At 45.6% G+C, this 25,333-nt stretch overlaps 1 protein-coding gene across 50 annotated transcripts in view; it reads right to left on the reverse strand.

Annotated features, from left to right (window-relative positions):
• Window positions 1-25,333, reverse strand: part of SORBS1 (sorbin and SH3 domain containing 1) — a 232,296-nt gene that overhangs the window by 108,010 nt on the left and 98,953 nt on the right. For 41 of the 50 annotated variants that reach the window (XM_058697255.1, XM_058697236.1, XM_058697260.1 and 38 more), the window contains exons 3-6: window positions 12,951-13,005; window positions 5,976-6,044; window positions 3,112-3,207; window positions 885-1,013 (exon numbers count right to left, since the gene is read on the reverse strand). In XM_058697255.1, coding sequence (XP_058553238.1) covers window positions 885-1,013; window positions 3,112-3,207; window positions 5,976-6,044; window positions 12,951-12,960 — 304 coding nt within the window. In that variant the 5' untranslated portion in view covers window positions 12,961-13,005. The remainder of the gene's footprint in view (window positions 1-884; window positions 1,014-3,111; window positions 3,208-5,975; window positions 6,045-12,950; window positions 13,006-25,333) is intronic. The other 9 variants (XM_058697256.1, XM_058697251.1, XM_058697242.1 and 6 more) reach the window with 1 other exon arrangement.

The following is a 25,333-nucleotide window of genomic DNA, read 5'->3' on the forward strand; positions in this document are numbered from 1 at the left end:
GAGGTCAAAATAATCACAATCATAACCTACGAATAGCAGCTAAGGGCTTGTTCCATGTCACTAGGCAGGTGCAAAAACTTTACATCCTCCACGCTCACAGGAATGCTATGAGGCAGGTGCAATTATCAAGCCCATTCTACAGATGAGATCACTAGGGTTGAGACAGTGAAATGTCCCGTTCACAGTTGCACAGCCACAGGTGGTAGAATGCCGATCTATTGGGTTCCCAGGTCCCAGTTCTCAACACCACTCTCTAGACACCCTGAACAATGGATCAGATGGGAGGTGGGCTGCATATGGGAGCTTCTTTTGTTTCCCTTGGCTTCTAGTGTGCAGGGGCCTCGGAATTGCTCTTCTGTTCCTGCTGCTTTGGCCGCCAGGTCACCCCCACCAGGCTTGAGCCCTGCCCCACCGTCTTCCTGGGAGCCTGGCCAGTCAGGCACCTGCACTTCTCAGCCTCCCTTGGCTTCTCCCCTCCTACTGCCCCAGCCCTGCCTGGCCAGTTACACCCAGCTCTCAAAAGCAGGGATGGCCTTGCAAAACCTCCCCTCTAGCCCATCTCACCACTCCCTCCCATGCCCCTAAGCCACCTCTGTCCTCTGCAGAGCCATCGGCTCCCTAATGAGGTTTCTCCTCATCTCTGGTCAAAAGCTAACAAAGTGGTGGCCGCTGCTATGTGTCTGCCTGAAGCAAGTGAATACCCATTAGTTCAGGGCACTGATCACCACCCACCACACGTGGAGTGAGGTGTTGACCGTTCTAGGGACCCCTGGGAGAGTTAGGAGGCAGCAGATGAATTCGTACCTTTCTGAGCAAAAGCAGGAGGGCCTCCCTCCCTCCCAGTATGACTTTGAACAGCTCCCCCCAGCACAGGGGTCACACACCTGGTTTGCTTTCATGTTGTGGGGTTTCCTGAGGGCTCGTGGGGCTGCTGCTTGGGACTTCCCTGTAGGAAGATGAGGCCCGGAGAGTCACCGCTCCCTTCCCAGTGCAGATTTTCGTTGGATCCATGTCTGAAAAGGAAAGGCACAAAAGAGAAGCCTGAATCCAAGGCTCCTGAAGGATTAAAGCCAGTAGTCAGCTAGCAACTCATTACAGCCAGAGAATGAGATGAACCTGCTTATAGCCATGGAAAGCCTTATGGTCAGTGTGGTGGTCAATGAAAATTAATTTGTGGGTGGAGGAGAAAGATGAATCCCATTTTCGGAGGTTTACCACATGTCATGAGGTTCGGGGAAAATGGAGGCAACAATGAGTTCTGTGTAAGTTATAATTATCAGCTGAAAACATTTCAAAATGAATGCAGGTTAATTCCTTTTATTAGATGAGGCTTGGGCTGGTGAGCAGACTTCTGACCAATTAGTAAGGCACAATTCAAGCAAGAGCTGATGAGAGATTTCTCAAGCTTCCACACCATTCTTCTTATAAAAGAGCAAGCTGGAAACATTGGGAATCAAGTTGTTCTGGGGAGAATCACTGCTCCCTGCAGTTCCCCATTGGAAAAAGAAAAAGGAAGAGGAAAAGAAAATCTTCTATCAGCAAGTCAAGACCCTTGAAATGATGACAGGATATGCTGCCTGTGGAGAAAGATCATGGGTAAGAGCCTCACATTCCAAACTTCATGAATTCACACCAAAGAAAACGACAAGAAGCGCTAAATCCTTCAGTGAGCAGTGTTCACCGCACCCCCCACTGAGCCTTCCCTGGGTCCCGACCTCTCCTACAGTTCATAATGGCCTAACAGCAGACCCAGGCGATCTTTCAAAATTCCATTGAGAAGGATTTTAAAACAGACCTCAGAAGATCTAGATGTCCATCCCTAGGAAAACCAGTGATGGGGAGGCCAGAAGCTGACGTAGATCAATCACACAGTGCTAGAAAGCACATGTTTCCTTCTGTGCAGCTAGAGCTGAACTGAATTCCACAGTTCATTTTTTCAAATTGCTCACAGCACGGCCTGGACCTCTGACCTAAAATTGTCAAGACTGCGATTATGTGGTAAGGCTGAAGGTGGGTGATGGGCAGGATGTAGGCTCAGACATCAACCCCACCCCATTCCCGTGCCAGGGCAGGGAGAAGCCTCTCCCCTCCTTCTTTCCAAGTCCAGCAGCCTCTTTCCAACAGCTCAGACGAACGACCACTGCATGACAGGAGAGAGCCCCGTCAGCACCTCTTCCCAGTGAGAGTGAAGCACAAAAACACAAAGTATGGCAGAACAGGCGGCAGCCTTGGGGAGCATGCGACTTGTCTAACCCTGTCAAGAGGATAAGTGACTGATGTCGCAAAACTACCGGGAAAACTGATTCATGGTCTTTTCAAAAAGGATGAGCAGCAAACTGACAAATCCAGCCATCCTAGGTTCCCAGGTCCATAACCAGATCTGCCCAACTCCCGAAAGCCCCACTGGGATAAAGCGCCACCTCAGCCTCACTTGTCCCGTTTGGCACAGAAGGAAGCTACGTGCCAGAGCAGAGAGCTGAAGGGCACCCTCTCCTTGGAGAGGAGGTGAAGTCGGGGGTTGAGGAGGAAAATGGCCCAGCAAGCCTCACAGGGGTGCATCTAGTTAGGTATCTAAGGCAGCTGCTTCAAGTTCAGCCCAACTCAGAAGTTCCTTCTGGGGATACATTCATTCTCGGGGAGACTGAAGTTTTAAATAAAATACTGGGAGCTGGAAGCCCCTCTGCAAAGCCACGTGCCTCATGTACCTCCATGTATCACATACCTCATGTACCAAAGACCCAGGGAAGAGTAAATGATTAGCCTCTGGACTGACCCTTCTACTAAAGAGAGGAGGGGCAAGGCACCTGTCAGTTCTTCTCCAGACTTGCTGGCTCACAGACACACACACACACCCACACACCCACACACGAAGAAAGGAAACCAGCCAAGGATGTGAGAGGGAATAAGGATTAAGCCTTTGAGTCTTTGTTAGAAGGAAAGAAAGGAAAAACATGCATGATAAGCTAATAAAAGAAAGAAAGAAAGAAAGAAAGAGAGAGGAAGAAAAAGAAAGAAAGAAAGAAAGAAAGAAAGAAAGAAAGAAAGAAAGAAAGAAAGAAAGAAAGAAAGAAAGAAAGAAAGAAAGAAACCAACCAACCCAAGAAAAGATACCTGGAGGGAGTACCAGGCCTGAGGAGCTTTTCACTGTCTTCACGGGAATTATTTTAACAGCAGAAATAGAGCGTGCACGTAAAGGGTCGGCAGTTGCTGAAAACACAAAAGGGTAAATGGTGTATCCAGAAAGAACATTTGGGAAACACTCAGGCAGTTGAGGAACTGGGCAGGGACAATAGGAGGAAGTCGCCCACACGAAAAGAACAATATGAAGAGCAGTAGATGCGGTAATTTAAAATAACCTGCTTTCCCTCTCCAGGGTTCCATGCCAATATGGCAGAACCCTCCCACCGTCACCCATACGCAGTTGGTCAGTGTTCATCTGTGCCTCGTGCCATAGCAGGAATGTGCCAAGGCTCTGGACAAAGAGATTTCCAGACACACAGATGGCCTGGCACACAGAGGAAGGGAGAGCACCCAGCGTCCAAGGGGCCCCTGGGAGAATAATGCCGGGGTGTCTGTGCTGGGGGCAGGGCCGTGAGGAGGAGAGCTCTGGCTCAGGCCCCAAATGAGCAGAGGAGGGAAGGGAACAAGCTGCTGAGCTGCCTGGTCCTCTCAGACACCACAGCTGCTTCCCCACCATCACAACTTCCGGGGTCCTGTGTCTGCTCTCACAACCATGGTCCTCTGTCCCCGAGCAAATCAGAACCTCCATCTGTTGGGCAGCAGATGGTCTTGCTCAAACCGGCCTTTCCTGGACAAGAGGTTGCCAGGTGTCCAGTGCGTGCTCAAGGCTCTGGGAAGCACCCACGGACGCAGCTCAGGATACTGACAGCCAGCATGTGGGTAAGAGAACTAGGATGGCTGCCTGGGATGTGGCCAGGGATGTGTCCTTATATCCTGGGTGCTCATACTTCTCCATCTGCAGGCTGCCCTGCACCCCCTGTGTCCCCAAATTCTGGAGTCTCAATGGTGGGCACATCCCCAAACCTTCCTCCTCACGATAAGCCTGTTGGGGGGCCTCCCCTCACCCTCTCGCCCTAATGGCAGCAAATAGAGATGGGAGCTCATGTGTCATGGCACCAATGTCACCCCAACGAGCAGCACTCCAAGGTCTTATGGCCCCAGATCTACGTAATAACTGGGGGTGAGGCTGTTTGGGAAGCAAGATGGTCACTAGTGCATCAGTATCATGCAGGTGAGCCTGTCTGGGGACAGGAGGGATGTAGGCACCTCAACCTTGGAGAGTTCACCTTCCAGTCCATCATGCTGCTGCTTCATAAGGCAGTCACATAGCATACGGCCATCAACAACTAAGTAGATAATAGCAATATTACCTGTATTAAGATGCTTTCACAGCAATCCTACTGCCTGCTCCTTATGACCACCTGGGATTTTTGTTACCATTTTCAGAGGAAAAAGCAAGAGGCTCAGAGCTGCTCAGAGTCATCCAGCTTTTAGGTGAAGAGGCTGGAGCTTAGATGTCCTGGCACCTGGTTCAGTGACCTGTTCAGTTCCCCCAGGCCGCCATGATCACCTTCAGGTGACATCTGCTGCCTCCTTTCCAAATGAAGGTTGAGTCTTACCGAGTTGAGAGTGGAATCCACCTGCCACCCTCTCCCACACCCCTGAAGTCTCCTCTACTGATGAATTCATGGGGATGGGGTTGGTGGCCCCACAAGTTTTCTAAGCATCAGGGCCCAACCCCTCCCCATGCTCACTGGATGCTTAAACACACCCCTGGAGCCATGCCACAGGCACTGCCCCTCAACGCTCCCAAGCGTAACTTAGTAAGATTGTCCAGGGCCCTGAGAACATGGACCCACACCATGAGAGAGGGGTGGTTGGGGAGGGAAGCAGGGAGGCAAGGAGCACAGAGCAGCAGAGGAGATGACCCCCAAACCAACTGGCCCCCCCCATTCCCCATCTCCTCCTGTGCTCTATGCCTTCCCTTCCCGGCTGCTCCTCCTGACTTTACACTTTGCCTGGTCTCAAGAGGAATATTCAGCTGAACCAGAAGGAAATTACGAAGGCCAAACGTGTCACTTTCTGAAATTATTCTTTGAGAGATGGTGCATTTTGACTTGAATGCTCAATGACAGGACTTTTGCCCCCTCTCGTTGATACCACAAAATGTATTGGGATGAGCACAGATGGAATCACCAAAACTCCGAATTTGAAGCAGGAATAAACACTGCATAACATCTAATTCCCTCATTTTCTAGATAAGGGCACTCACATCCATAAAGACAATGGACCTCCCGAGATGTCTGTCTGTGAGCAGCAGAAGCAAGGTACTTCCCCACTCTGCTCACGACACACTGCAGAAGTGACATGGGAGCCTTGCTGCCCGGCTACTTGGGCAGCCACGTTGAGACACTGACCATGAGAGACCACAGGACAAACAGGACCTCAAAGGTCATCTTACCTATAATTCACTTCACACTTAAATCTTTTGTCCGAAAATGTTTAAAACCTGAAAATCGAAGATGCACAGGAAACTAATGCCACCGAAATAACTTATTTCAGCATTAGAGGGTCTTGCCTCAGGGTCAGGACTGTGAGCGTGTCACTATTTACCGTAGGTGAAGGTAAAATGCTGGGCGAGAGAGACTTCAGGCCGATAAATGCCATTCACACCAGGCGTGACACAGGCCTCAGTCGGTGTACTTGACCTGTTGTTACTCACATCTTATGAGTGGGGGACAGGTTTTAACACGTCACCTCACAGTGGAAAAGAGCGACCTTGGACCCACGAGATGCAAGAACATGCTCAAAGTTGGCATGAGAAACAGGTCTCCAGTTCACGACCCGATTCGACCAGTGACTGCTCATGGCAGGCCAATGGCCCAGGCCCAACATACTCTGCTCCACGTAGAACTGCTTTGTGGTACCAGCCGGGCTTCCCCTCAAGACCTTACCTTTGTCCTGCCCATTGCTGCCTGGCGCCAACCCGTTCACCACGGCTTTAGAAACACCAACATCACATTCTGAAAGAGACACAAAGAACACAGGCTTGGGATTATGTGCCCCCAACATTTATTGAGTCCTGCTGATGTGACATGCTGGGACAGGCAGGCTTTCTCGCGGCCTGAGGAGGGCCCCCTTGGGCACCACGGGAGAACTCTGAGCATGTGGTGTGGCTTGAACCAGGACAGAACACAAAAGCTGTTTGGGGATGGGAAGTATGTGGTAGATGACAAACTCTCCTGCCATTAGAAAAAAAAAAAAAATCTGCCTGGGGGACCTGAGTGGCTCAGTCATTTAAGAGTCCGACTCTTGGTTTCAGCTCAGGTCATGACCTCATGGTTTGTGAGTTTGAGTCCCATATCGGGTTCTGTGCTGACAGCGCAGGGCCTGCTGGGGATTTTCTCTCCCTCGCTCTCTGCCCCTCCCCCACTTGCTCTGTCTCTCTCAAAAATAAATAAATTTTTAAAAAGTAAAATAAAATAAAATAAAATAAAATAAAATAAAATAAAATATAATTTAAAAAATAAAATAAATAAAATAAAATAAAATAAAATAAAATAAAATAAAATAAAAATCTGCTTAATTCCCTCAAAATGGTATCTCCTGAATGACAAAAGCTTAGCTGCTCACTGGCAAGCTGACTCGAAGGCTAGCTCAAACACATCCCTGGGCATCCAGAGTGAGAGCTGTCAGCAGACAGAGACCTCAGGTTCTTTGACACCTTCCTTCACCTCACACCCACATCCCCGGTCACCAAAGGCATGCTATCCCTCCCCTGCAATGTCTCTGGACACTACCCCTCCTCACCTGCCCACTATCCCCCATTGAGGCTCTTGGGTTTCTGTCCCAGAGATGACACGGTTCCCCAACCACCGCCTCCCCACGCCCCACCTCCATTCTGTCCCTTCTCTATGCCCACTGCCAATCTACGTCTGAAGAGAACTGTCTAGCTCCTGATCTAACCATGGCCCTTTCCGGGTTAAAGAGCCTCAGGGTGCAGGACAGATGAAAGCAAAATGGCTCAATGCAATAGTATCTTCTTAAACCCCTCTACTGTAAGTAGTGGGTATTTCACCTCTGTTTTGAAAATGAAAATATTGGGATTTAGTCTGGGAATTCATTCATTTATTTCCATGAGGAAAAAAAATGTATTCCAAATTCCCCCAAATGCACAAATGATTGTTAAGAACCTAATTTTTTAGTAAGTTGGATGACGTGTACCTTGGCCTACCTGATTATATTTAAATTAACTGACCTTTCTGATAATTAAAAGCAAGCAAACACACAAGCCACAGTGGCCAGCAGCTACCTCAAGGGACAAAGCCTGGGCAGCTCAGCTTGGATTCTGGGCTCTCCAGCCACTGGTCCCAGCCTTTCCCTGCTGCATTTCCCTCCTCAGCTGCCTGCCACCCCCGTCTCCTCACAACATCCCCCCCAGCCCCCGCACCTCCCACCACCAGCATGTCAGATACTTCCAGACCAGCAAGGCCCACGCCAGGAATGCCTCCTCCTCTTTCCTTACCTTGGGGAAATCCCGTGCATCCTTGAGGCTCACCTCAAACGTCACTTCCTCTAGGTCAGCTAAGACGTTTCTGAGTTCTGCCCAGCTGGAGGCACTGAGAGACCCCAGCTACCCACCGGCAGCCTAAGGCCCGACCAAGTCCCCCCCTTCCTGAATTGACAGAGGTAGGCCCAAGAAGGAAAGCAGGTGGGCAGACAGAACCCGCCACCCTGAGACCTGTGACCAGTGTGCTTGGAGTGACCCCACCCCCGCCCCCCGACAGCAAAGGAGCCACCAAGCCACAAATAGAATCATAACAGCTATGGCTTTTTATTTATTTTTGAATATATTTTTAAAGTTTATTTATTTATTTTGAGAGAGACAGAGACAGCACGAGTGGGGAATGGGCAGAGAGACAGGGAGAGAGAATCCCAAGCAGGGTCTGTATTGTCAGTGCAGAGCCCGATGTGGGGCCCAAACCCAAGAAACCGTGAGATCATGATCTGAGCCAAAACCAAGAGTCAGACACTTAACCGACTGGGCCACCCAGGTGTTCCTTTAATATTTCTGAGAGAGAGTGAGAGAGAGAGACAGAGAGAGAGAGAGACAGAGAGAGAGAGAGACAGAGAGAGAGGGAGGGAGGGAGGGAGGGAGAGAATGCACATAAGCAAGAGGCAGAGAAGAAAGGACACAGAGGGTTCAAAGCGGGCTCTGCACTGACAACAGAGAGACTGATGTGGGGCTCAAACTCATGAACTGCGAGATCATGACCTGAGCCGAAGTCAGACGTTTAATCAACTGAGCCACCCAGGCGCCCCAGCTATGGCTTTTTAAATATCTATTTGCTTGGATCTGAGGTTCCACGCTAAGCATTCCACAATTAGCATCTCATTTTTATACTTCAGACCCAGTCCATTGGAGCTAGGAGTTAGGGACTCCTATCTTATAGGTAAGAAATTTGAAGTCCACAGAGGATGCCAGGCCTGCCCAAGATCACTAAGCTGCGGTTTGAATTCGGGTCTGCTCCATCCCACAGGGCATCTTCTTGACCCCAGCAGGGATAAACATTTTTGATTTTTTAAAATAAAAAATGTCTCCTACATATTCTATAAACTAAATATATTCTATATGAAATAGCTTATATGCTATTTCCCCAAATGCTGGGCCTGAAGCCCTGCCCCAAATCCCAGTAGCTCATCTGGCTGAGACTGGGTCACCTACCTAGGCTCTCAACAATCAGCCTCACTGACAGGCCAGCCTGGGGTCACCTACCTAGGCTCTCAACAATCAGCCTCACTGACAGGCCAGCCTGGATGCTCCTGGATCCAGACCCAAGCAGGGCCACCACCCCTCCCCGCCGGCAGCCTAGACCTCCTGACTCTGGCCCGTAGGTTCTGTCCTGCTCACTGCCCTGTCCACCTACAGATGAAGGCTAATTCTCCCAGATGCCATTATCTCCCTCGCACCTACATTTCAGGGATGGGTGGAAGGAGGGCATTGGCAAGAAGGCCAGAAACCGAAGCTGCATTACCCCACTTGTTCTTTCTGTAACTCTCCCTTCCCCGTGCACCCGCCCCAGTTCGTCTTCACTGTCTCCTTTCTGGGGCCGTAGGCCTTGCTTCAGGCCTCCCTACGCTAGCACTGGGGCAGCCTCTGAGCTGCCACCAGGCCCAGCCCCACGTATTTCCTTTCCTTTCTTTCTTTTCATTAAATATAGCTAGACTTGAAGAAAATATGCAAAATAGTTCCATCGCCTCAGATTCAGACCTCTGTGACATCGTGTGTTGGTGTCCACAGCCTGGGTTTGCCTAAACTTCACACTACACACTAGCTGGTTATCACAGGTAAATCATGAATCTCTCAGGGTCTCAGTTTCCCCATCTACAGAATGGGACTGGTACCTTATGCTCATGTTTGTGGGTTTGCCAGGAGGATGCAAGGAGATAACACGAGCAAAGCACTTCCCTCAGTGACTGGCAGCCCCCTCCAAACTCGGAATAAAAAGAATGCATTACTGAATGGATAAAGAAGATATGGCATATATATACAATGGAGTATTACTCGGCAATCAAAAAGAATGATATCTTGCCATTTGCAACTACATGGATGGAACTGGAGGGTATTTTGCTAAGTGAAATTAGAGAAAGACAAATATCATATGACTTCACTCATATGAGGACTTTAAGAGACAAAACAGATGACATAAGGGAAGGGAAGCAAAAATCATATGAAAACAGGGAGGGGGACAAAACAGAAGAGACTCATAAATTTGGAGAACAAACGGAGGGTTCTCCAGGGAGAACAACCCCTGCAGGGGTTGTGGGAGGCGGGATGGGCTAAATGGGTAATGGGCACTAAGGAATCTACTCCCGAAATCATTGGTGCACTATATGCTAACTTGGATGTAAACTAAATAAATAAAAATATTTTTTTAAAAAGTGCCATCATTTTCGGGGCGCCTGGGTGGCGCAGTCGGTTAAGCGTCCGACTTCAGCCAGGTCACGATCTCGCGGTCCGTGAGTTCGAGCCCCACGTCAGGCTCTGGGCTGATGGCTCGGAGCCTGGAGCCTGTTTCCGATTCTGTGTCTCCCTCTCTCTCTGCCCCTCCCCCGTTCATGCTCTGCCTCTCTCTGTCCCAAAAATAAATAAAAAACGTTGAAAAAAAAAATTTTTTTTTAAAAAAAAAGTGCCATCATTTTCATGCTTCTCTTTCCACCAAAGGTTAAAACTAATGTTTTCTACACAGCTGCTTTCTTCCTAATGATCTATTTCTTTTTAATGTTTATTTATTTTTGAGAGAGAGAGAGAGAGAGAGAGAGAGAGAGAGAGAGAGAGCAGGGGAGGATCAGAGAGAGGGAGATACAGACTCTGAAGAGGGCTCCAGGCTCTGAGCTGTCAGCACAGAGCCCCAGATGCAGGGCTCGAACTTACGAACAGTGAGATCATGACCAGAGCCGAAGCCCGACGCTTAACCGACTGAGCCACCCAGGTGCCCTTAATGATCACTTTCAATACTGGCATAATATTCCATCAAACAAATGCACATCAGGAACCTGCTCACTCCCCACCTTCGTGTGGGTGATGTTTTTGTTTCCTCTGAATTAAGATGGAAATTCCCAAGAGTGAGATTATCAGGCCAAAAGGTCCGGATTTTTTGGACTCTTTCTATGAAATACCTTCTCGCACCACGCCTGACGGTGAACCTGGGAGAAGTCCAGTCCCGCAGGCCCATCCTCACCCTCACCTTCCTGCTGGGCCCCTCCCTTCTTCCTCCTTCTACCGTTAAGCGTGCCAGGAGCGGCAATGCCAGCTTAGGCGAACTCTGGTAGAGCCAGAAATTTTAGGGCAAAAGTTAAAAAAAAAAAAGAAAGTAAAAAATACATAAAAAATAAAAGCCCTGGCCTGTTTTAAATGACAGCAAAACCAAAAAGCCAAGCAAACAAAAAGAAAAAAAATGAGTTACAAAGCAGGAGCTCCTGGAGGTACCCAAGTCCACGTGGAGGGAAAAAGAAAGTGTGTGGCATCTGCATGTGCAGCAAAAGCGCTCAGGGAATCAGAGACAAGTCGAGTTCCCCTCCTCTCGAGGAGGACACGTGAGCTGAACTGACAACGGAGGACCCAACCCTGGTGATGCCGCACGCACAGTACTTGAGAAGCACTGCCTCACTTCATCCTCACAAAGTCCGGGCGGGCCGGTGCTTTCATGATGTCCATTTCACAGAGGAGAATGCTGAGATGGCCCCCACGGGCCAGAGGCCATACAGTTGGTGTGTGAGGAAGCCAAGTTGAGGCCCTGCACTGTTCCACCTGGAGCCATTCTCTGTCCTAAGCACATGCTGTCCTGCACAATTTAGGATTTGGCTAACAGGGCACTGTGTGTCAATAAATGGAAAGGCTTTTTATTTTTTTTTTCTTCATGTGTATTTTAGAGAGAGAGAGAGAGAGACAGAGTGCGGGGAGTGGGGGGTGGCGGGGAGAGGGAGACACGGAACCTGAAGCAGGCTCCAGGTTCTGAGCTGTCAGCACAGAGCCCGGCATAGGGCTCGAACCCACTAACTATGAGATCATGAACTGAGCCAAAGTTGGGACACTCAACTGACTGAGCTACCCAGGCTCCCGAGAAAGGCTTGTTTTTAATGGACAGAGATTAGATTAACACTCCAGAGAGAATGCAGAATTAGGAGACCTTTTTTCTTTTAAAGATTTATTTATTTTGAGAGAGAGAGCACATGCGCACAGGCGAACGGGGGAGGGGCAGAGAGAGAAAATCCCAAACCAGTTCTGTGCTGTCAGCACAGAGACCGACGCGGGGCTCGAACTCATGAACCGTGAGATCATGACCTGAGCAGAAATCAAGAGCTGGACGCTTAACCGACTGAGCCACCCAGGCACCCCCAGGAGACCTTTTTGAATGAGCTACAACTTGGTCATCTGCCCAACTCCCCCTCAGCCTACAGGTCTCAGGAGGCTGTAGGGCATGCTCAGAAGCCAAGGTGGGCCTTAGTCTCCAAATGGAAACTTCTCTGCCCTGAATTCTGGGCTGGAAAGCTGACAGTACTTGGCTATACAACGAGTGGGGACCCGTTCCCTTCTCTGTCTTCCCTTGCCCGTGCTTTCTATCCCCGCTCTAAACTAAAAATACTCAAAACTCAGGCTGGCGCCTGGGTGGCTCAGTAGGTTAAGCGTCCAACTCTTGATTTCAGATGAGGTCATGATCTCATAGTCATGAGATGGAGCCCTGTGTCTGATGCTGGGCGTGGAGCCTGCTTAAGATTCTCATTCTCATTCTTTCTCTCCCTCGCTCTCTTTCTCTCTCTCTCTCCCCACCTCCACCCCTCCCCTGTGCCCCCATGTGCACTCTCCCTCTCTCGTAAATAAATAATAAAAATACTAAAAACTGTTCATTTCCTTAGGTCTTGATTGTTACTACCAAAGGCATAGCAAAAACGTAAGCAAACTGCTGTTCCAGCCTCGATGAAGAAAACGTTAGAACAGCTCACTCCTTGGAGCAGTTATGGTCAATCTATTTACTTTTGCTGTAGTCACTGGGATTAAATAATGCCACTGACGTGTACACATATGTCAACATTTATCAAGTTGTACACTCAAAATATCTGCAGTTCATTCTATGCCAATTGTATCTCAATAAAATTGTTTAAAAATTAGAAATATATAAAAATTAGGACATAGCACATGTGAAATGTAGATCATAGTTCTTAAGACATAACAGGTGCTCATTAAATCATTAATAACGAAGGTGATGGTAGCAATGACGACTTACGACAAAGCTTCGACGCTTACCCAGGTCTCAAAAAATAAAAAATGAAATGCATTTGGGGCCTTAAGAGTAGATGGGAAATCTGGGTAAACCACCCAGTTTTGTAGATTTGTTCAGAAGAGAAAGACAGGATTTAAAGTGACTTACCAGAGCTCATGGTGGTAACAGGACAAGTCTTCTGCAACTGGGGCTCTGAACTGCTCTGCAGAAAAACAAACACCAACACAACAGAATTGAGGAATGGTGGGTTCACAAGAAGTCCCAATGGTTTACATTAAGAATGCAAACACCATACATAATCCTTGATAAAACAGAGCGGAACGAGGAGTCTCCTGGCCATGCCTTTAGTTCTTGGTTGGCTACGTGGGAACATGACGTTGGGCACGTCACTCAACCTCCTTGGCCTCCATTTTGTCACCCGTACTTTGTTAAGATACTATCCAAGACCTCTTCCAGTTCTAAGATTCTATTAAAAACCCCAAGTTCCATGAATGCACATGGATCAAGGAGAGGGTGAAGGAAAGAACCAAATTTTGTGAGAAAGAGGTAAGATCACAACAAAAACTGATTATCAAAGAATAATAAGCTACATATATATAATAAGCTATATATACGTAGCTTATTATCAACAAGGAAATGTTCTTTATGCATCAAATATATTCATTTGATCTTCCCAATGGCCCTACAAGGTAAGCACTGACACTGTATTAGTTTGCACAGATGAGGAGACCGGGGTACAGAGAGGGGCACAGATTGGTGGTGGAACCTAAACAGACTGACCTGAAGGTTGTGCACTCTGGGCCCCAAGGTGGGAATGCATTCTACTTACTCACTCACTATGGTCTCCTCCCAAGTCTTCAGTAACCACTGATCTGCTTTCTATCACTATAGTTTAACCCTTTTTTCTAGAACATTTTACACATGGCATCACAGTGTATGTAATCTTTTGCAGCTGGCTTCTCTCACTTAGCATACCACAATTTGGGAATTAGCCACGTATGTGGGGGTCTATTTCTGGACTTTCTTCTGTTCCACTGATCTGACTTTAACCCATAACTAATTATCTGACTGCCCTAGCTTTAGCCTAAGTCTTGAAATCAGGTAGTGTCAGTCTTCCAACTTCATTTTTTCTCAAAATCATTTTTGGCCCTTCTAGATCCTTCACATTTTCACACAGTTTAGAATCTTACCGATTTCTACCAAAAACAAAACAAAATAGAAACGGTGCTGGCCTTTTGACTGGGATCATGTTGAATCTATACAGCTGAAGGAAAATTAACATTTTAACAAAACTGGATTTTTCAATTCATGAGAATAGACTCTCTGTCCCTTTGTGCAGGTCTTTCATCTCTCAACAACATTCTATACTTTTCAAAGCACACATTTTGAATAAAAAGGTCTAGCTGAACATATTGGAAAGAAATCTGAAAAGCGAGCCTTCAGGATATACGGAACCTTGCTATTTAAAGTGTGGTCCACAGACCAGCAGTTCGGGCATCAGCTGGGAGCTTATTAAAAATGCAGAAACTCAGGCTTGACCCTACACCAACTGAATCAGAATCTGCATTTTAACAAGATCCCCAGCTGGTCTCTTTGCACTTTAAAATGTGAGAAGCAATGAGGGAGAGGACATCAACGCTCTAGTTCATGACCCCTGTAATAAGAAGGCCACCGTATGGTCTGAGGGTCTGCACAAGGAGACCTGTGTTAGTTTCCTTTGTAACACACGGACCGCTGCCTTGGGCCGCTGCCTTGCTTACTGTCCTTGGAGCTGAGTAGGATGCTAGGGGCAAAAAGGAAATCATTCTAAGTCCTCTGCGGCCCCGAATCAGCGATAGCTTGTCTCTGACACTGTCAAATACGCCTGAGACTATCTGTGACCTTCAACAGCCGCCCCTCCCCCCCACCTGTGGAAACATTTGCTCTTTCAGTTAAGGAACACAACCTTCTGTGTTCTGTACACCCCAGTGGTGTCCAAGCCCGGTTTTAGGATACCCCAGTTTGCCTCCCAAGACCAAAAAGGCTGTCATCATGGCACCCATTTTTATTTATAAAATAACTTTAATAATTTCATTAAGGTTTTGTTCAACTTTTAAAGTGATTGAAGACATGTTTTTGATTCAGCCATGAAGCTACCTTAATCAAATGTATTTTCTTTCTTTATAGTCCTTCCTAACCTTTATCTTCAACAAGTAGCATTTTTGTAGTTGTAAACTTAATGTCTGGCGGCTTTGTGTTTTAATTTTTAAACTAAAGATTTCCTGAACATTTCTCTTGATTTTTACACAGTTATCATATCCATTATTTAATGGCCATATCATATTTTTTTGTAATCACCGTCCATAATTCACGCACCGATTCCCTCTGTATAGTTTAGTTTAATTCATCTTAATTTAAAAATAAGTACATGGCACAACAGCATTCTCGGGCTGGGAAAGAGATGAATGGAGATGTCTTCTGAATCAAGCAAAAAAGATGCCGCAACTCACACATGATGAAAATCACTGTCATACGCAGGTAGCCCTTTGCACACTTAATACTTTTCAATACAGATACTAGTAATTTCTAAGTGTCAGCCCCACACTTGCTTACAAACTGATCTAAAGTACATACGGTCAGGAAAAATATCCCAAATACCATCATTTTGCCACAAGTGCCCAGCAACCACAGAAGATACCACTTTAGCACTCTCTGGGAGCTGCGCCCCAACCCCATGCCAGAGGTTAACCATTTAGTGGTTGGACTGTAAGATGGAAGGAGAATGGGCCCAGAGTGGCAGGACACTATTTGAACATTTTAAGAACTGGAATGACAGTGATAGGTGACAACGACCATGCACAGGTGAGCAGCGGCTCCGGACACAGACTTTTTGGGTAGGAGATTCTGTTGCAGGCTCTCATTTGGTGACTGAATCTGCAGCAGGTGACACATGGAGGGGGTAACTTAAAGTAAAATAAAATCTGCAGCAAGGGTGGCAGTGGCAGCTGTGCCAAGGAGGGCACCCAGTGTCCAGTCCTCATCAGTGGTGGCAGCGACTGTAGCGACATCCAATCCAGACCATGTCAGGGCCTGATTTCAGCTCTCATTCCATCCGACTCAGCCTCCTTGAATTCCTGCCCCTGTTCTGGGCGCAGTTCTCCAGCTTCCACAAATCTGAACGACCCAAGATCTTACCAACAAACCCCCTCTTCAGTTGGAGTTAGCCAGAGGCAGTTTCTGGTCATCTGCAACCTGAGAATCTTGACCGGAACAAGAAGGGGGGGGGGGTCCCAAGGTTTCATTCTGAGAGGAGGATCTTCATTCCTCTCCCCTGAAGTAAGGCCAACTGGATCTGAATCCCATGTGGCTCAGTAAAGGGTTTTGTCTCTACAACCTGAACAGCTCTGAGTCAGGGTGGTGAGGATGTGACCAGGAAGGTGCACAAACGGAGTCTGAAAGTCATAGTCTTGAAAGTCATAGTCTAGTCCCTGCAGTTTATTTAGAAATAATGCAAGCTATTAAAATCATATGTAGAATGTGAGAATTTATTTTACATAAAACCCCCTGACACTTAATATTTACTTAAAAACTAAGCTGTAAAGAGTTTGATGTGGTTGAGAACATGATGCCATGTCTTTGGAATTTCTCTCACAAGCCCCTCCAAAAGAAGCAGGCACCTTTGGGTAAAAGCCAAAAAGATGAACAGTGCCACCTAGTGACAAAAACATACAGCTGCCGGTGGACAGCTATCCCACTGTGAGTTGCAGGAACCTACACAGTGTCACAGCTTGGGTGGGCCAGCGAAGGTCAAGTGGCCATTCCATGCCTTGGGCAGTCAGGACCTACAGTACTTGGTTAAAGGGCCACAGCATCAACACAGACATTCCAACAGAAGAACAAGATGTGAAGTAGCCAGACTTGTTAAGAATACAACTGGATAATTAATGGTTCCGCATGGTCCCTCCCTAATTCCATGACCCTGTAATTCTGAGATAAGTCTTGATGACACAGAGTGAATAATTACTAAAAAGCAAAAATTATACTCATGCTTCCAGCTCAAATAGGATCCAATAACTAAATATGGCTTGTTTATTGGAGAAGGAAAGAAGGTCCTTCCTTATATGGATGGTTCAGGGATATATAACAAGGGAAGAATTGAGTTTGTAAAAATGAACTCAAGGTCCAGCAAAGATTCTGGGAAAAGAATGAGTTTCAGGTTGACCTCTCACACAGGGTGCTCCAGCTTCTCCTGTGCCCACGGTGTTTGGCTTCTATTGTTTCTCTCCACGTATGTACATAAGGTCATGTGTACACACACACACACACACACACACACACACACACACACACACACACTTTCAAGTTTCCATAGGAGAGACACTGTGTCATCCTCATGGCGTTCAGTCATGAACTTTGTCCTTGTCTCTAGTTAGCCTTTAGAACCTAATTTTGGAGTCTTCACTTCAAGATAACCAGGATCCTCCTTAAATCCACAGTAGCTGCCTAAAAGCAAGCTAGCTCCCCATTCCAACCAAACCATACTCTGGCTTTGAAACCCCATCTGGGACTTGATTTGATATATTTGCGACTACTTCCTTCCAATGGCTTGAAAAGAACAGTGATAGCTCACAAAGCCCCAGAATAAATGCTTGGTCTTACTGCTTTTTATACTTTGCTGACCCACCAGCAAAGCCAAATTTCTCCAATTTTTTGACAGTTCATCCTCTTCTTAATCTCTATTAATGGTCATGTCTCTTCAAATGCACACTCTACATTGCTGGAGAGGGTGCAGAAGGTTCTTCAGAAAGCCACAAAGGATAAACATTGAGTAGCTGACACTTCCTTTCAAGGGGAGAAAGATAGGATAAACTCGACCCTGACATTAACTTCAGTCTGGAATCCCATGACACAGCTGGGGGCTCAAAACACAACAAACACACAGTTTTTGTGAAAAGAGCCATGCTTCTGGAGAGGGAACTATAGGAAAACACATCAGAAAGGCCATCCCCCACATCCTCTCATTTCCTCCTGGAGTCTCTCCAACTGGTTTCCGCTCTAACCAATTATCTGAAATGGCCTTCAGAAAGGTTTCCAGTGCACACACGGCCAAGCCCAACACTGGCTTCTGCACTGGTCGGGGCCTCGCTGACCTTTCCACTGAATTTAAAACACTTAACTCCTTCTTCCTCCCATTAAACTTCCAGGTCCTGATTTCTAAGTGTCACCGTGGATTGGTTTACGTCAGCCCATGAGGATCTTCTTTCTAGAACAGGGCCTCCATAGTTCTTCCAGGAGTTTAAAGACCTAGCGGGCCCTGCACTGGGTCCTCATCCCTCTCCTTCTTCATGCTCTTTTCCTTGAGGATTTCATCTGGAATGGGAGAGCTGGAAGGATCCATGCCAGGTTACCTAGCCCATTTTCCTGGTTTCTTGCCTGTTTTGGAAGGACGCTCATGTCACAGTGCACGTAACCCACCCACCCGTTCCCCACCTTTCACTCCAACCATGGTGGCTGTGCTTTTACTGATTTCATTCATTTATAATTTCCTGAGTTTTCCTGGGATGATTGGGTTCTGTGGCTACAAAACAAAGGTTCCTAAACCAGAAATCTAACCCATATCCTTACTGGGGTGCAAAAACGGATTCAGATAAAGTTTCTCTTTGTCTTTTTACCCCTTCTACTAAGTCCCCTATCCCTCTTCTTCCTCCTCAGGCCATCTTCAGCCTTTGGCCCCTTGGCAACAGATACAGAATTCCAGATGAGAATCAGCCCTCCATAGTCGATGCACAGACTGGAAGTGCCATTTCCCTCATTAGAACCTTTCAATAGCACTCCATTACTCACTGAACACCGAGTCCTGATAACCAGCTGCAAGAGCCGGCTGAGTCCTTCACTCATCTTGCCCCACTTTGCCTTCCCATCTGTGTCTGCTCCTCCAATCAGGCCTCATTCATGGAACCCGCTAGACAGTGAGCACCTTCTGGTAAGGCAGGGTCTCCCTCTTCTCTGTACCCCAACATCTGGTACGGTGCCTGGCAAGCACCCAGTTAACGGTGGAGTGAATCATCGTCCCTCACACACTGTTTTCTCCTCTTTGCCTTGTCACGCCCTTCCCACCCCACACCTGACAAGCTGCCTGGTCTGATCAATTCCTCCTTCTTCGTGAGTCATAACCTCAGCCACCTCTGTGCTTCCATCCTCATACTCACCACTGTGTTCCACCTCCTTATTCCTTGACCATTACAATGGCCTGATCAGCCTCAGAACCACCCTGTACAGCCCATATAGTGCCACACTGTGGCTTTAGCAGGGGAAGACGACTTCTTATGTGTCAAATTCCCACAGGGAAAATGATCCACAGAGCTCCTGTGAACTCAGAGGGGCTGGCTTGGGCAGTACAGAGAAAACAGAAAAAAGACAGCAAACTTCCTAGGAAAGAACAATGTGGCTAAAACACTGGCCTGGTGACACTGTTCAAACAGTATTTCTTTCATGCCTGCTATGCACCCAGGATGGTGCTTAGCCCAGAGGAGACCAGCATGAATCAGCAGCTGCAGTCTTTGAGGCCACCACAGAATTTTAGGGTGACACACATGTCCCACTGAAATACAATATGATGGGTAACCCTTCTGCTAGCAATCTGAGCTAAGTGTTATGGGACCACAGAAAGGAATAATTTCTGCACAGGACAGAGAATCAAGGAATGCATGCTAACATCTTCAAACATTCAAAGACATACTTCTCAACTCACCTCAGATGTTACACTTTGGGAAATGCAGGTCTAAAAATTTAAGTCCAGATTCCTGAATATACTATACGGCCATGAAGACAAGGTCCTGATGAGCCTCCCAGGCTCATCTCCATATATTCAATAAACCCTAAACTCCACTGTACCAGATTTGTCACTCCTTCTGAATCCCAAAGAAGAGTCTCCAAGTCATTCATGTCATTGTTTCTTCCCACCACTAAGACCCTTTCCCTTACCTCCTCAACCTTTAATGCCAGATGCACTGGCCCAACACAAATGAAAGGGTTTGGATTTTGCTTTAGATTTCATTTTATTTTATTTTATTCTGTTTATTTTTGAGAGAGAGAGAGAGGGAGAGAGCGCCACCGAATCCGAAGCAGGCTCCAGGCTCCGAGCTGTGAGCATAGAGCCCGATGCGGGGTTTGAACCCACGAACCTTGAGATCATGACCTGAGCCAAAGTTGGATGCTTAACCGACTGAGCCACCCAGGCGCCCCTTAGTTTTATTTTTAATCACCACAAAAAGTTGTGATGATAAGGAACTCATTTTAACAAGACCAATTTATAATCACAGAATTCAGGAATCCTACGCCCAAGTGCCCACTAAAATCATCACACTCTCATCCCAGGCCTTTCCCAGAGATGGGTCAGATTTGAAGCTAGAAGACTAATTATAAAAGATTGCAATACATCTGCAATCACGTTTTACCTTTTATACTTAAATGGAGCCTTTAAGCAAACATAAAAAGTTGATGCTGCCAACAAAATTGACAATAAGCGAAATACAGCCCCTAAATAGTTTCAAGTCTTATAAATGCAATATTATTTGAGCTTCAGATAATAGAATTTGGGTGACAACTTGTAATCATATGTTACATTATGTTTTTAAAAATGCATGGTTTGCAGCAAACATAACAGAGAGGGTTAATATCCTTATCTTATAGTATACTCATACTCACTGCCAGGAAAAAAAATTTAAAAAGCATGAAGAAATAATTCCCAGAAGAAAAAAGGCAAACAAACAAACCTATAAGAAAATGCTCACTTAACCTGATTAGCTTTAAAAAAAAAAAATAGATTCAAATAATGTCTTTTTTTTTTTTAACTTCTTAAATTAGTCCACAAATTTAAAAACACCAACACTCAGCTGAGGCAAAGGCACTGACATTTTCCTACCAGTAACACTGTAAACGGTTATCACTGTTTTGAATGTAACACATCCAGAGCTATCCACCTCAATCCCTTTGTGCTTTCGGGGAATCTAGCCCAAAGAAAGAATCCCAAATGACAACAAAGCTACACAGCGATGTTTACCACAGCTTTACTAATAATAGTGAGAACCTGGACACTCTCTGGTGTTCAGTAACAGGAAGCCAATTACACGGCCACACACCCCTCTGGGTGGACTGTTGGACAGTTACAAAGATAATGGTTATGTAGACCACACAACATGGGAAAACACTTCTTACAAGATTAGGTGAAGAAAGCAGTGTGTAGGTTTGTAGGACATCTGTGATTCTAGTTATGTAAAAAATAAAACCTATTTCATATATTGGAAAGGAAACATGCCCAAATTCTAATAATGATTTGGTAGCATGGAATTACAGGTAACTTTTAAATTTCACTTCTATTTTCCAGACTGTTTATACGACATTTCTTTTTTTACCAAAAAAGTAATGTTTTTTAGCTCATAGCTAGCATTTGTTATGCAATTGTGTCATCTTCAGAACTTTCAACAGAAAGTTCTAGGCGACAAGCTAGAAAATGCACCACTAACAACCCTGTCTATTTGAACACAGTCCCACATGATGCAATCTTCCACAGGACTAATAGCGAATGCCCCAAATGTGGGATTCCAACATTAATCTCCAGTGATTGCTTTTGTTTAATGAAGCCAAACTACTCCCGTGTAGTTCCTTATGAGGACAAGGGGGGCGATAAAAAGACTAAGATGTTCAGCCAGATTTCCTAAAGAAGCAATCGCACCAAAACATTTCATCTTAAAATAGTCAGCAGGGGCTGCCCGGTGACAACACACACCCAGTACCCCACTGCTCCCCACGCCTGCTCGCTGCCAATTCCCTGCTCCAAACCCGACTTCATGGCATTCCTAGAGCCCTGAGCTCCTTCTCAAACTCTTTATATGTACAACTCTGGGCACACACGGTTTCTCAAACATGCATTGTTAACCAAGACAAGTCTTAAATACAAAACTGGCCCATTTGTGTTTCCCAAATATGGTTGTGTCTACAGAACTAAAACAAAGGTGTCTAATTGTAGCATCCCGCACATTTGGAACCCTCCATTGAGACAATCTAGATAATTCAAACCAGGACAGATTCCCAAATTCATGAGATAAAAGGAAAACATCTTAGCTCTGTTTCCATTGTGAACATATAACCTCAAACTAATAAAGGCAAGCCCAGGAGACAGATGATGCCTTTTGTCTCCACAGTCACTACATGATGCCTCCTTGTAGGGAAAGGATAGACAAGGGCATTTTGAATTCTCAGAAGAGTCAAGGTTGGGCCAGAGTCTAGTGGTCTAGTCTTAGTAACTAAGAAGTTACTAAGTGTGGCTGAAAAAAAAAAATTCTAAAAAAGGGGTCAATTGGAGCCTGAGAATGGGAAAGAAGCATGGGTTTGATATTGGCAGGAGAGGTGTCCACTCTTATAGACAATCCATAGTTCCCTCTCATCTTGGCTTTTCAACCACAGAACTCCTAAGGCTATTCACCACATCATCTATCACAGACGTCTGCAGCACAGGCCCATACCACGCTCAGGAATGAGGGAACAGAAGTTCCATTCAGTAAAAAGACGCTGGGTCTTTTGCAAATACATAACTTAAATACTTCAATTCATAATACTGGCTTATTCAGGAATTGCTTGTTTTCCTTAAGGAGTTTTGAAATTTTTACTGAATGTATATTAGCCTAGCAAAGAGCCAATATGGAACACTGAAAACATTATTTCTTCTGAGAAAATCTCTCTTCTTAGTGGTATCTGCTTAATAACTGAGGTGGAACACATATAGACCCAAAATCAATGATCCTTTAACTCAGGTCTTGGAGGCCAAGGACTTCATCAGACCCTGGGTCCCTACCAGTAATAAACATGAGACCCCAACTTCCATTAGTCACTAAATAATCAGTGAATTAGCTACTTTTTCTCTATTCTCATAATCTCATTTTGTGCTGGTTTTAGGCAATTTTTCAATATATCAGGTATAAAAGCTGCATCCAAGCATTCGAGAACATAGTGCAAATTTCTGAAATGGGTTTTCTTCAAACTAAGCTGACATCACTAAAATATAATAGCAAACTCATAGCAAACATTCAATATTTTTTTTAAAAATCCATGACAACTCTCATACCAGACTACTTGGAAACAGGTTGGCATCTAGTATATATTTTATATAAATAGAAATTTTATATTTATGCATGTATATATACACACATTTATGACTTCAGCTGCCCTATGTATACCCAACTATATCAATCATCACTTTGAATGCAAATGGTCTACATGCACCAATTAAAAGACAGATTGTCAGAGTGGATAAAAAAACAAGACTCAACTGTATGCTGTCTCTAAGAAGCCCACATCAACTACAAAGACACATATAGATAAAAATTAAATGCATGCAGAAAAAGAAACCATGCTAACAGTTGCTACATGTGCTTAGTGTCTGCAGAAAACAACAAAAATCCAGGGTGAGAAGAACAGGGTTTGAATCCAAACTGCCAGGGTTGCGCAAACTGGGAAGTGCCTTAGTTTGCTCAGTCTCAGTTTACTCACCTATCCAAGGAAATTAATAATATCTAATTTCATAAGGTGTTTCTAATTAAATTTAAAAATAAATATGAAACATCGTAAATTGTGTTATAAAAGGAAAAATGGTTCTAGCAAAGAAGGTGCTGTCTAGTCCTGTTACCCTTTGTTTATTGTTTTAACAGACTGATGAATAGGGTCACTGTATATCTCATCACGAAGCTGATATTACCTGTACCAATACTCACCTGTACAAAACGTTAAGCTTTACGAACTAGAGGAGCATCTAAGAACCAAGAAATCCATCTCTAGATCTGTCTTCCTATGCAAAGTCGGGCAATGAAGGACACTTTCGACAAAGGCATCATGTTTTTTAAGACACTTCATGGTTGCTCTCTTAGAAGTCAGGTCTCAAGGAACCAAGTCATGATGATCTAGACCCATTTACTGTGCATGCATTCTAGACAAGAGCCTGTGCTCATGCTTCAGACAGATGAACCAGCAACTTTGCATGTGTCATTTCTCATTTTGAGAACACCTTGTAAGGTTTCTATACCCACACGGCGAATGGAGAAACTCAGGCTCAATGAGAGTTAGAAGACTTGTTAAAAAGTCTTGCAGAAGCACTAAGAAAGCTGAATACAGATCCTGGTGCTGGCTCCCAAGTCTGGGCTCTTTCCATTCCACAATGTGGCCTCAAAGAGGAATGACACAGTCCCTGACTGAAGAAAGATATTACTACATGTAGGCTATTCAGAGAATATACAGACCTAAAAAAGAGAGATGATAATCTCAAGGAACATTTTTAATCAGCTTATCAGCCAAAACAAGAGATGGTGCCTGCCTCCAAGACCTTACATCCTACTTGGAGGGAGAAGACGAAGAGCTTTGAAACCTTGATGATCACTAAAGACAGCACAGAAAAGCATCTACAAATCACCCTCCAGTGTAAGACTATGCCAGCTAAGAGAACACTTCAGGACTTAGTGGGAAAGACCAGGATGTGCTGACCAAAGCACCCTTTTCTGAATGTGCAAAATACACTGCAGTTCTTAGGATAATGACTTCTCTACAGAAAGTGTTCATTGGGGGAGACTAAACTGAATAGAATTACACACAGCATGTTCTAGTAGCCTTTACGAATCAATGACATCCACCATCACCCTGTTACTCACACACCCCTTAAAAAAATGTGTAGAGGAACTCTAAAGCAAAAAAAACTTGGATTTCAGTTACTGCTCTACCACTTATCAGAGGCATGATATGCGGTCAGTTAACCCTGCCAAGCCTCAGTGTCCTCATCTGTAAAATGGGAATACCAGCAGCCAGCGGTCTCAGAGTGTTACACTGAGCATTAAATGCAGAAAGCGAGCACTTCAAATGCCTAACACAGGACTAGAAGGTGCTCCATAAATGTCAGCTGCTCTCATCATCATCATCAATAGCATTTGACAGGAAGGTTCCTGTCCACTTTCTCCGCAGCTGGTTTCTCTGAGTAGGTGTCCAACGACAGGGAGGCTGGAGTCTTCGGGCTAACAAAACAATCTCCACTCCCCTCTTAAGAGGGGACTGTACCAACTTCCTGTCCCTCCTAAGTCACATGGTCTGTCTTTCCCCAACCATACAATCCCCTCTTCTAACTCAGCTCCCCATGAGAAGCAAAGTAACTGGTGTACTCTTTCACAGCACAGTTCATTCTCATGGATGTTATGTTACTGGGTATCACTTGACTCCACGTAAAATTTATTGTCTTCTGTGTCCTTTGCTAGTCACGAGCTGCTCTCACAAAGTGCCTAAGCTGGGGTTTCTGAGGTGGGTTCCACAAAGGTGGTATTTAGTCCACAGCACAGCATATACACAGAATAGACCCAAGTCCAATCCAGTTGATGGGAAGGACTTTTACTGAAGAGCATATGGAAATAACATTGGGTAGATGGTGTACATGGTCACCAACTGGCCTTGAATCCAGGAAAGGCATCTGTACTTGCCTCTATCAGACCACAGAACCCAAGGTGAGTTCTTTAGACATT

This window comes from Neofelis nebulosa, chromosome 13, assembly GCF_028018385.1.
Source record: "Neofelis nebulosa isolate mNeoNeb1 chromosome 13, mNeoNeb1.pri, whole genome shotgun sequence".
In the NCBI taxonomy this organism is placed as follows: Eukaryota; Metazoa; Chordata; class Mammalia; order Carnivora; family Felidae; genus Neofelis; species Neofelis nebulosa.